This window comes from Macaca nemestrina, chromosome 9 (genome assembly GCF_043159975.1).
Source record: "Macaca nemestrina isolate mMacNem1 chromosome 9, mMacNem.hap1, whole genome shotgun sequence".
In the NCBI taxonomy this organism is placed as follows: Eukaryota; Metazoa; Chordata; class Mammalia; order Primates; family Cercopithecidae; genus Macaca; species Macaca nemestrina.
In genome coordinates, this window is record NC_092133.1 from 96,192,235 (window position 1) to 96,205,138 (window position 12,904).

Below are 12,904 nucleotides of genomic sequence, written 5' to 3' on the forward strand. Positions count from 1 at the left end.
GCCCAGGAGTGGCGGCCGCTCCTGGCCTGGGAAAGGCACCACCATGTATGCCTGTGCGGCTAGGGCAAGCCCCACAGCAAGAGATCTCACCCCAAGGCACATCCGCGCAGCACACAAGTGACAAGCCGAACCACTGCCACTGGGATGGATGCAGCGGGAAGCTGCTCACTCAGACAAGCTATGGCTCTGCCACCCCAAGCACAGGGGCCACTGGCCATTTCAGGGCCACTGGTGCCACCGCGCCTTCTCGCGCTCAGCCCACCTTGCCCTGTACAGGAAGCGGCACATGCAGCCCAGACGCCCCCGCCCACCTGCGCAAGGCCCCCTCCCAAACTGTGACCGGTATTTATTGCACCCAGAGAAGCAGGCAGGGCACAGTGTGGCTACAGAGGGTCTGAAGACGACGCCACCGCCCCAGCCCCCATCTGTGACTGAAGGCCAGGTGGGAAAAGACCACTATTCGCCTTGACCAGTTCTGTTTCTCAAAATGGTGCAATAATTAAGTGGCATCTTCCCTCCCACCCCACCAGGTCATAAGGCTTGATGTCCTATGAGAAATAAGGGCCTTAATTGGTACTGTCTGCGACATTTTTTATAATATTGTACAAAACTGTGATAAATATTGCATTACTGTATATAGAGCGGCAGGTGGGCATTTTTTGGGCTACTTGCTTCATTTTTATAAGACTTTTGCTGGTTTTATTTTTAAGTTTAAAATAGTTTTTTTTTTTAAAAAAAAAAAAGAAAAAAGAAAAATCCTTAATTCTCAAAGACTTTTCAAAATAGAACTCTTAAATAGTAATTGATAGTGCTTTACCTGTTTTCCTGATAAAAAATTCTAAAAGAATAAAAATAATTTCATCCTGCCTTCATATTATAACCAGAATAGTTGAAATAATATGCTTCAATTGATAGTAAAGTAGCATTTACGTTTTTGGATCAATGAAGCTAAGCCAGCACTAAGAATTCTGTTACTATTCCTCCACTACATTTCAGAGTTATTTCTTCATCCCTATACATACCGCAATAATGAGTCGGCTAGGTCCATTTAGATTATCAACCCAACCCTAAAAGAAAGAAGATTTCCATTGGTTACACATTTTAGAAAATTGTTGTTATCTTGGAACATCTGCAGTCTAATCTCAATAAATTTCAAACAAGGGCACTGAGACACCAGCTAATAGAACTATCTAATTCAGTATTATTAAGATCCCAAAGATCAATGGCAAAGCATTGGCTATTTTGTGAACTTTGTCCAATAATTAAAATTTGGCCAGGATTGTTGTTCATAGCAGGAGCCATGAATGGTTTTGCAGCGTTTTGTGACATCTTAAGGGCTACGGTGGACCTTGTCCTTATATCATGATCTGCTAAGCAATTCACCAACCATACTTCTCCACCTCAGTCCTGATTTTAGCCTCCTTAGGAGAACATTGAAAACATGATTGGTAATAATGTGTGTTGACTTGCTTAAAGATGTTACAGGAAAGATTATGCTTAAGAGTAGTTAGAGGGAAATGTCTTTTTGAGTTTGTTTCCTAAGCCCCAAGCCATTCAGCTGACCTTATTATGTCTCTTTACCTTACAGCATAAAAGTTGAAATGTGTATAATGGGAGACAAGAGATATGGGAGGAGAAGATGAAGGGACTAATATTAATTGAGCCTTTTCAGTAGGGACCCGCCTTTTACTAGAGTCTGAGCACTCCTCTCCTCATACATTGTCTCATTAAACCAACTCTCCAAAGTAGTATCTGTCCTGTTTTATGGAAAGAACAACTCAAAAATGTCGCATTGCCAGTAAGTGGTGGAGCTGGAATTTATCTGCCCCCAAAGCTTCACAGACCTGCTTTGAAGAAGACAGTATAATTCAAAGTACTTTCAGAAGGACACAGCAGTATACTGAGGTTAAAAAAAATTACTATTCCCAAACTGAGATCCTTCTGTGAGCTTTGTAACTCTTGTTTACCCTGGCAGTTAGTTGCAATACTATCAAGTTGGCCATCAAGAACATTCTGGTCTGTTTAAGCTATAGTGGGAAAGCCAAGATATAAAAACATCACCCATGGGAATTTTGAGACTAGAGTAGTTAGAAGCTAATTTAAGATCTCCATCCAACTCTAAGATAGTCAGGGTAACTGCCAGAAAGAGCCTCATGATCCCAAAGTGGGATTTTGCCCTAGTATAATGGGTTCATATTTGATTGGCTGCATTTAGCTATAAATCCTGAGGAGAAGAAGAAAGACATCAGAAAATAATTGGGCTAGAAAAACCTTAGTTTGAAAGCAAAACACAGAATCCAGGTAAGTGGGCTTACTGGGAAAGGCTTATGCCACGTTGCTCCCACAATGGAGGGCCTTATGATGGCGATGGTTAGGCTCCTGCTCTCCTGCTGCACCACCATTTCTCCCAAGGCCTTGGTGTAGGTGTAAGTATTGGGCCAATCTCCGATCCGCTTGGGTGTGATCTCGTCAATAACAGCGTTGTCTGTACATAAAAGGTAGTCAGAGTAAAATGAATTCTAGCAACATGTGTTAGACAATAGACCAAAAGGAAAATGTGAGACACAGTCAAACAAAACTTCCACCCTTTAGCCATGGTTCTGGAATTCAGAACAGTCACATGATACCAAGTTTGAGTGCATACCTGCTTAAAGCATACATGAGCTCTTTTCACTGCTAAGCCCAATCTTATCAGTCAAATCCTGTGCCCTCCCATCCAGACAGGTAGGTAGATAGATGGATAGAATCAATAGCAATGCCACTTTATTACTACTACTAGTGTAGGGCTATTAGTACTACTTTATTAGTACTACTTTAGTGCTACTTTTACTTTACCAGTAGTGATTATTCTGTAGTAGTACTAATTTGAGGTAATTACATACAACCTCTTTACTTCCTCTCCAACAAGCTCATAAGTACATTCATTGCACACATTTTTGAGTCCCAGTCATTCTCCCAGTAGTGTGCTGGATGCTGTGTTCAGGGAGTTTGAGGCTCTCATCCAAGGTGTTTCAGTGGCAGCCCTGTTCAGTATTGTCCCATAGAAACCCAGTGCAGTGATCCTGAAGACTTTAGCTTTACATTTTAAAAATTTCATTCAAGGCAAATCAAATCAAAGTGACTACTTTTGGCAGACTGACGATCTGTTTTACCAATACTATGTAATGCATTTTGAAGGTCTGTTTAGAGCCTGTGATAATAACTTGCTAATTATTTCCAGAGATTTTCAATGAATTCTGAAGTCTGTCAAGTGGGGTGATTATAGCACTCTGAAACAGCTTGAAAATCATGAATATTGAGTACTCCTACTTACAAGATGACATGTATCATGAATAACTGAGTTACCATAGCATCAGCCTAATCTTTCTTAAAAATGTGTCAGAACCAGCCGGGCACAGTGGCTCACACCTGTAATCCCAGCACTTTGGGAGGCCACGGCGGGCAGATCATGAGGTCGGGAGATTGAGACCATTCTAGCCAACGTGGTGAAACCCCGTCTCTACTAAAAATACAAAAATTAGCTGGGCATGGTGGTGTGTGCCCATAATCCCAGCTATTCAGGAGGCTGAGGCAGGAGAATCACTTGAACCAGGGAGCAGAGGTTGCAGTGAGCTGAGATTGTGCCACTGCACTCCAGCCTGGTGACAGAGCAAGACTCCATCTCAAAAAAAAAAAGTCAGAATCATTTGATTGATAACCCCAAAATCTATCTACAGCTCTCTAAGAGAGCAAAAAAATTATTGTCAATTAAATATGTAACATTTATTCTAGCTCAGATCTATGTGGTTAAATTATTAATATAACATAGCTTTTTAAAAATTAAGCTGTTGGAATATGCTAGTGTGATTTTGCTGATCAATGTGGTACATTTATTTCTATTTTATACAACAGAACATAACTATACTATTTTGATTGTAGAAAATCTTCAGTGTTACCACCTTGCTGACATGACAAATTTTTGAACAACTAACATGTTCATGAGGTTAAGAATTATTCAGAATCACAACTCTCAGTATTAATCCTCATTTGATCCTGGGGGAGAACTTGGGCATTGACCATTATGTTTCCATTTTTCTTGCTTTGCTTCTGAGTGTTGAGTGTGTTCTGGATACTCAAATGCCTTTTCATTTAAATTGAATAGAGAAAGATTGAGAGGTTCTAGAATTAAAAACAACTTAAACTACACAGAAATATCAAGGATATTTTAATTATATGGTCACCTAGCGGCTAGGAAAGAGTGTAGGATGCTGCAGACACCTCTCCATCTTCCCAATAATCCTACCTCATTCCATTTCTGGGTCAACAGTGGATTGACTGACCTAAGACTATTTTCCCTCAACTGCAAAAATAGAGAGTTTATAAAAACCAGGTCTTGAGGGAATACAGCTTCATTTCAATACAGCTGTAAAGAAAAAATTCCTAGAAAACATCAGAGCCCAACAATGTGCTGGGATTGTATGTCACATGGCTAGTATCGGTTGCTGTCATTAATGTTGGGGTACATGGAAAGGATAATACTTGCAGGAATGGGAGCCTCATAAAGCTTAGTGAGTTTGCTTGTATTAGAAAATGTCAGGCCGGGCGCGGTGGCTCAAGCCTGTAATCCCAGCACTTTGGGAGGCCGAGACGGGCGGATCACGAGGTCAGGAGATCGAGACCATCCTGGCTAACACAGTGAAACCCCGTCTCTACTAAAAATGCAAAAAAAAACTTAGCCGGGCGAGGTAGCAGGCGCCTGTAGTCCCAGCTACTCGGGAGGCTGAGGCAGGAGAATGGTGTGAACCCGGGAGGCGGAGCTTGCAGTGAGCTGAGATCCGGCCACTGCACTCCAGCCTGGGTGACAGAGCGAGACTCCATCTCAAAAAAAAAAATAAATAAATAAAAATAAAAATAAAAATAAAGAAAATGTTGGGGTTTTTTTGTTGTTGTTCTTGTTGTTTGTTGTTTGTTGTTGTTGTTGTTGCTGTTTTGAAACGAGGCCTCACTCTTGTCACCCAGGCTGGAGTGCAGTGGTGAAATCTCATCTCACTGCAATCTCCACTTCCCAGGTTCAAGCAATTCTCCTGCCTCAGCCTCCTGAGTAGCTGGGATTACAGGCGACCACCAGCACACCGGGCTAATTTTTGTACTTTTAGTAGAGACGGGGTTTCACCATGTTGGCCAGGCTAGTCTCGAACTCCTGACCTTAGGTAAGCTGCCCGCCTTGGCCTCCCAAAGTGCTGGGATTGCAGGCATGAAAAAATTTTGATTTTATAGATTTCTAACAATGCACGTGGAAGAAATTTTAATATTCTATAGATGGCTTACCTCTGCTACTCTTAGCTACACCTGTATTCCACTGTTTTATCTTATTCTAATTCTACTTGTGAAAATGGCAATAATTATATTCATTGTAAATTTTCAGGCTATTATGAGGGTAAACAGAAATATTCACAACTGCATTTAAGCTCTTTGATAAAACAAAATGAGCCAATAAACCTAAGGCGTTCCCATTTTTAAATAAAACAACCGGAAAGCATCATATGTCTGCATAGGTAATAGTTGGTTTTAAAATGTCATTTCTGGCCACATGTAGTAGCTCAAACCTGTAATCCCAGCAGTTTGAGAGGCCAAGGAAGGAGGATCGCTTGAGTCCAAGAGTTTGAGACCAGCCTGGGCAACATAATAAGACCCAGTCTCTACAAAAAAAGTTTTAAAGATTAGTTGGGCATGGTGGTGTGCACCTGTAGTCCCAGCTACTCAGGAGGCTGAGGCAGGAGGATTGCTTGAGCCTGGGAGTTGAAGGCTGCAGGGAGCTATAATTGCATCACCATACTCCAGCCTGGGTGACAGAGTGAGACCCTGTCTCAAAATGAATGAGTGAATGAATGAATGAATGAATGAAACAAATAAAAATAAAGTATCATTTGTAATACAGCCAAAGAGATCATCTGCTAGCTCATTGAGCCACTTCCAAGGTTCAGACAGGAGATTAGTGTAAACATGCACATGCACTGGTTGGGCAATGCCCTTCTCAGGACTTTCACTCAACTCAGGGTTGCTGCTGTTATTCTCAATTTATTTTAAACACAGTAAATAAGTTAGTATGGATAAAAAACACTATGTAAACCAAAATACATGTCTGAAATTAATCTAAATGTTCTTCAGTACACTCAGGAAGATATTTTGACCCATGGATCTCAAATGCTAAACTTGAATTGCTTCAGAAGAAGCACAAAGTCATTGAAAATTTCAGAAAGCAATATGTGTATATCTACATGTGTACACACATAGACACATACACAGTTTCTTCTAAAGATGACTCTCAATTTTGGTTTCAAACTTATTGAATCAACATGATGATATCATTAATAGTTACATTATTTATGCATTTATGGATTGAAATACCAAGAAGCATACGTACTTCCCCTCCCCCATGTTCCAATTTTCTTATGCAACAAGTTGGCAAGCCTAGACGTTCATCAGGAAATCTGTTAGAGAGTAAGTACTGGACACACTGTCTTATGATAACATTTGCTCTCTTTCTCCAGTCGGGATTATATAATTCACTTGACTGTTGTAGTTATCAAGTTGCATTTGCTTATGTGTCTGTCTCCCCATTGGACAGTGAATCCAGGAGAGTAGGGATTATGATTTTTATCTCTGTGTCTAATCATTTTTCTGCCCCCAGAAGCCAGCTGCCTTATTCAGTAAACGGATGCTCTTCGACACTGTAATCTTGATTGGTCAATTTCTGTACTATATAAGGTTTTGGGAAGCAGAGATGGACAATGATGAGACAGAGTGGATGAACTCAAAAGAAGATGAGGTTGTAGGGAGAATGCAGGAAAGGAAGGAAGGGGGTATCTTTGTAGAGCAGGTAGCAAAATTGGAAGTCAAAGTGTCCAGTGGCAGTGGTGATAAGTGTTGACCAACCTCAGTTTGATGAAGGTGGCGGGAAAGTCAATTTAAACTTTTCACTGGGAAGCAAGGTATTTCTGAGTCTAATGCTTATGGAGAATTGGCCTCTGTATTTCCCTCCAGACTTTTATGAAGCACCCAGCCTGGCCCAAACATAAGCCAGATGCTGAATGGCCTGCCAATGGCCTGCCTATGTGAAAATTATTCAGTTTGATTAAGAAAAATTTCATCATATTCTGGTTTGTATATTAAGCCTGCTAACATCAAAGTACACAGAATTTTCATTTTTATGTCAGCTACTTAGCTGTCATTTTGAAGCTGTGCAATTATTAAATTAAATTAAATCACAGGCTGGGCACAATGGCTCACGCCTGTAATCCCAACACTTTGGCCGAGGTCAGGAGTTGGAGACCAGCCTCGCCAACATGGCGAAATCCTATCTCTACTAAAAATAAAAAATTAGTCAGGCATGGTGGCGGGCACCTGTAATCCCAGCTACTCAGGAGGCTGATGCAGGAGAATCGCTTGAACCCAGGAGGCAGAGGTTGCAGTGAGCTGAGATCATGCATTGCACTCCAGCCTGGGCAACAAGAGCAAGACTCAATCTCAAACAAACAAACAAAAAGCACAAGTGCTAGCATCAGCTTTCACCATTCCCCTAGAAGAGATCAGCTTTTTTGGTGTTAACAACATGTTCTATAGCACGAAGGCAAGACTACTGTCCACCGTCTGACCTCCTTTCATATCTCCCAGAGGGCTGTGATGAGGGCCACTGCTGCTGGCTGTGGGGGTCTCCATTCCCCTGCCTCTCACCCCTGTACCCTCAGGGCACATGAACCTTTCCTTTTTTACATGGCAGACTAGCTGTGTCTTCTGGTGGCCATGTCGTTTCAGAAGTGTGGTTTTTAGTAGGTACAGATACACTAGGATCTGTCATTCAATTAAAGCTTCTAGGAACTGAAAGACAGCAGGAGATAAAGAGAGCAGGAGAAAGAGGAAGCATGGGTATTAGAAGATAAATGATCTTCATTTCAAATGAAGACTGCTCAGTGAAAAATCTCCTTAAGGCACTATTTCCCAAACTTGCCTGTTCATGAGTGTGAATTACACAGGGACCCTGGGAAAAATCCAGGTCCCTTGGTGCCATTTTAGAACCACTAAATACATCTGCAGAGGTAAGAGTCTGGATAATCTGTGTTTTCAACATGCCCTGGAAATTCCAACAGTCAGGGAAATTGGGGAATCACTAATTTAAAAGAAGTTTGCTCCATCAACTTAAGTCATTAAGATTTGAATATATCAGGATTAGCTCTCAAAAACACATGGCTTCTTGGAGTAAAAATTTCAATAGAATTGAATTTTAAAATTATTAAACCCCATAATGCTATCCCTCCCCTAGCGCCCCACCCACTGACAGGTTCCAGTGTGTGATGTTCCCCTCCCTGTGTCCATTTGTTCTCGTTGTTCAACTCCCACTTACCAGTGAGAACATGTGGTGTTTGGTTTTCTGTTCCTGTGTTAGTTTGCTGAGAATGATGGCTTCCAGCTTCATCCATGTCCCTGCAAAGGACATGAACTCATGCTTTTGTATGGCTGCAGAGTATTCCATGGTATATATGTGCCACATTTTCTTTACCCAGTCTATCACTGATGGGGATTTGGGTTGGTTCCAAGTCTTTGCTATTGGGAACAGTGCTGCAATAAACATACATGCACATGTGTCTTTTAGTAGAATGATTTATAATCCTTTGGGTATATACCCAGTAATGGGATTGCTGGGTCAAATTGTATTTCTGGTTCTAGATCCTTGAGGAATCGCCACACTGTCTTGCACAACGGTTGAACCCATTCACACTCCCACCAACAGCGTGAAAGCGTTCCTATTTCTCCACATCCTAATGTAGCACCGAATGTCGATGACAGGTTGATGGGTGCAGCAAACTACCCTGTCCTGTGTATACCTATGTAACAAACCTGCACATTCTCCACATATGTCCCAGAACTTAAAAGTATAATAATAATAAAAAAGATTGAAAATTTAAAATGCTAATACAAAATTAGGCTTTAATTATTTGCAGAATACATTGTATTTTCAATGTGAAAAACAAAGGGTTATTGCATGTATTATCAATAAAGTTACATAGTTTCTCATAAAAATAACATTAAAAATGGAAAATTCTAAAAGAAAAATAATTAAATTCCTTTAGGACTATTTAAATATGTATCTGTCAATTTTAACATGAAAATTATCTTACATTTATACATCCCACATTCTAATAAGGACTAATTGACATGAATTATGATCAGTAAAGAAATACGTGTATGCGTGTCTGTATACTTATAGGTATATATCTGTTCCTGTAAAAATATCTCTTTTAGAGTCAGAAAATCTGTTTGGTCCCAGTTCTCACTAAAGATACTTAATAAACTCAATAAACTTTACTCTTAATGAGGTAAGAATGAGAACACAGGCGCCAGCAATGAGCTGGGGTTCCTCTGGCACAGGCTTCAGAGATCCTACCTTTAACATCCTCCTGTCATTCATTTGAGCCTGATAAGAGAGGAGTCTCTTGGGAGAGGAACAAGTATATACCTTGGGATCAGACAGCCCATGGTCAAAGTTGAACTCCACCACTGTTCAGCTGTGTGACTTTAGGCAAGTGACTTTCCCTCTCTGATCCTCATGATCATTTTTGGTAAAAACAGCACAGTGACAGGTCTATGAAGATTGGAGGAGCTGAAATAAAAATGTGTGTCTTAGTTTGAGTTTCCTGGAAGTAGATCCTGAGGCAAAGATTCAAGTATAAAAATTTTATCTGGGGATGACTCTAGGACAGCAATTATGCTGCCAGTTCTTCCTTAGGGTACTAATTGCAGGAAACACTAGTACAGGAGTGGAGAACTGAAACAGGAATGGAATGTAGCAGTTAAAGGGACCTTCATCAAGAAAATTTCCACTGTGGTCAGTCAGGACTCAGCCCTGCTGGGTACCTCTGAGACACAGCATAGAACATGTGTCTCAGAGTCATCCTACCCAGAGCAAGGGAGTTTGGGTATTTATCCACTCTTACCTACCAGTCACTTCTCAGGGCTTCTTCCAAGGGCATGATTCCTCCAGAATGCCCTGCCTGCACTGCAAGAATGAGACCTGGAGGGTCAACAGCAAGGGCCCTGACAGCACTTCCAGCAATGAGCACAGCCTGGGGTGGAGAATTTCAGTCCCTCAGTGACCCCAACACACACACACACACACACACACACACACACACACACACACACACACACACACACACACACATTCCCTCTCTCTCTCTCTCTATTGCTCTCTCCCCCTCTCTCTCTCTCTCATGCACACACACATTCTTTCTCTCCCTCTTCTCTCTCACACACATTCTTTCTCTCTCTCTCTCTCTCTCTGACACACACACACACACACCACACTCCAACACCAACACAGGGTATATGTACATACACACACATGCATACATGACTGTTACCCACTCAGATCCTGGTGAATCCATGGGATAGAAGATAAGGTGGGAATCAGAGGGAAGAGCAAAATTAAGGGGAGTGAAGGTCTTGGGAACAAAATGCAAATGCAGTCAGAAAATCAAGAGGGAAGAGGAGCGGTCTGGACACCAAATGCCTGCTGGTGGTACCTGCTCTACACACACTGTCAGTCATTCCCCAAGCAGCCTCATAGGGTAGAAGCAATTCCCCTCAACTTACAGATGGCAGAAATGTAGTTCAGAAAAGAAAACTGACTTTACTAACTGATTTTACTGCTCCTGGGCTCTGCTCCTTTTCTTGCTAGGCAATCATAGCAGAACTGACAAAAACATTTTCCCCCTTCACCACCTGGACCAGAGCCAATGAGAGGGGCTGGGGAACAGGCCATGAGGCCCTGCACCCACCATTCAATGTCTTCAGGACTGTGGTCCCTCAGGATTGTTGCACCACATGCTGGCAGCACTCCCGGTGTCTGGGTGTCTTGTGAAGTTGTACAGGATCCAGTAGAGGCCACTGGCTCTGCTGTCATACCCAGAGGCAGCCAGGCAGGCTTGTGACCCTTGGCTGCTTCAGCACCAGAGGATGAACAGCACTCATGCACTGAGGCTTTTGGGAGAATGAAAGGAGGGAAAAGAAGGGCAGAATGGAGTGATGTAGGGTCCATCCACCACATCCCTGAATGGAAGGACCCCTGTTCCCACAGTAGTCCCACACCGAGACCACCACCGGCATTCATGAATATGCCAGCCTCCATTTCTATGTCCTCGTCTGACAACTCCTTCCCATTTTCATCCTGGAGGCAAGACTCTGAATGTACTAGCTCTGAGGGCACCTGAGTGTAACCTGAGACAGTGCCTGAAGACCTTTCATCCAAGCAGGATCCCTCCCTTGCTATCTCCAGACCTGCCCCACAAGCTCCCTCCCTGGTCTCCTGGCTCTTGTTCATTCCTAGGCAGCCTTCTACAGTCATCTCTAAGATGAATCTGACTGTCACACCTTTATCCAGCATCTTCCATGGCTCCCCAGAGCCTTCCAGATGAAGTGCAAGTTCTTTCATCAGATGCTTGATCCCAAGCTCCATTCTACCTCCTGAATTAAGATCCCGGAGAAGCCCGCCTCTCTCAGCACAAGTGCCTCAATGAAGTCAGAAGCCTTGAACGTGGCCTTGGCCTTGAGGAAGTCATCAACACCCTGGCTAGTGAGGGTGCAGTACTGCTCCAGGATGATGGTGTCTGAAGTTGTGCACCAAGTCAGAGGCCCTGCAGAAGCATTGCTCCTCAGGAATGAGGTAGTACAGGAAGTCCGTGCACAGGCAGATCTGCTGCTGCCGTTACACTATGAGGGCACTGAGCTCCAAGATGGCGGCAACATATTCACTGGCATTTCTGCAGGGTGAGGCTGGGGAGAGGAAGCAGCTCCACAACACATATGAAACCCTGGAAGCCCTTCCCAGCCAAAATCTCTGGATCACACTACTTCCAGAAACGGCTGCCCTCTTAGCACACTTGTCTCTCTGTCTTCCACTCCGAGTTCCCTCCTGGCCCCACATGCCCCAGTCTGGACCAGGACTTTGAGCCCAGCAGGTGTTCAGTCCATGGTGTTGACTGCTCCCTGGGCCAGAAGAGCCCTTGGTGGCTCTGTGACTCCTCCTGTGGGACCACTACCTCTGCCTCAGGACCTCCTGATTCCCATGGGAAGAACCCAAGGCTGTGGATTGCCCCACCTGCCCAGGGATCCTCCAACCCCATAGGCCTTACTCGATGCCTTAGCCCTCCCAGAACATGACATGCTTCTCAGAAGGTGACTTATTTCCAATGCCATCTGTGGATGTTTCCTGGGGACCTCTCGCTGTTCTCCTTTATAATCTGTAGGTCAGGGCCAAGGGGAGAAACCAGCCCAACCTCAGAATAAACAAAAGGCCCACTGCCACAAATGGCAACCGCCAAACAGTCAGCAGTGCTTCTGGAAGGAAGGAGGCTTCATTCTGCACAAAACTCCTCGTTTGGCTTCTTTCTGTATCCGGGGAGGGGTAGGTACCAAGCCCAGCTTACCTGTGGTGTCTGTGCCTAGGATGTACAATGGGCCCCTGTTCCCACTGCAGGGTTGATGTTTCCTCCAGCTGGAGATCTGGGCTCCTGACACCGCCTGGCCTGTTTGTCCTGCGCTGGATGAGCGTGGAAAGGCTGTACCTGGTATTTCCCTAGGCCCTTGGTTTCCACCATATAGACATCCAGCAGGAGTGGCCATGCCCTGCCCCACACCTGAAAGGGAACTCCCTCACAGAGCAGTCGAGACATCTACGGAGGGAAGAGTGCTCGGTGAGACAGGCCACCGGGGTCCCCGGGGAGAGAGCTCGGTGAGACAGGCCACAAGGGTCCCCGGGGAGAGAGAGCTCGGTGAGACAGGACACAGGGGTCCCAGGGAGGATCGGGGGTGGAGGATTCTGGAGGTTTCCAGCCTTGGGCTCTGTGGTTCCTCAAAGAGGTTAGGTCCA

The 12,904-nt window shown here is 43.8% G+C and overlaps 1 protein-coding gene across 4 annotated transcripts; it reads right to left on the reverse strand.

Annotated features, from left to right (window-relative positions):
* Positions 1-796: 796 nt before the first annotated feature.
* Positions 797-12,526, reverse strand: LOC139356361 (fatty acyl-CoA reductase 2-like). Of its 4 annotated transcripts, none has more exons than XM_071070169.1 (6): positions 11,407-12,526; positions 10,815-11,016; positions 9,976-10,100; positions 8,381-8,460; positions 2,316-2,485; positions 797-1,067 (listed from the first exon to the last, which is right to left on the reverse strand). In XM_071070169.1, exons 2-6 carry the CDS (start codon positions 10,815-10,817, stop codon positions 999-1,001), a joined length of 447 nt encoding a protein of 148 aa, XP_070926270.1. In that variant the 5' UTR covers positions 10,818-11,016; positions 11,407-12,526; the 3' UTR covers positions 797-998. The 4 variants fall into 4 exon arrangements, with proteins under 4 accessions (XP_070926270.1, XP_070926269.1, XP_070926271.1 ...); XM_071070170.1 differs by adding an exon at positions 9,494-9,637 and having other exon boundaries at positions 798-1,067; positions 10,815-12,526; XM_071070171.1 differs by adding an exon at positions 9,494-9,637 and having other exon boundaries at positions 798-1,067; positions 9,972-10,100; positions 10,815-12,526.
* Between the last annotated feature and the right edge of the window lie 378 nt (positions 12,527-12,904).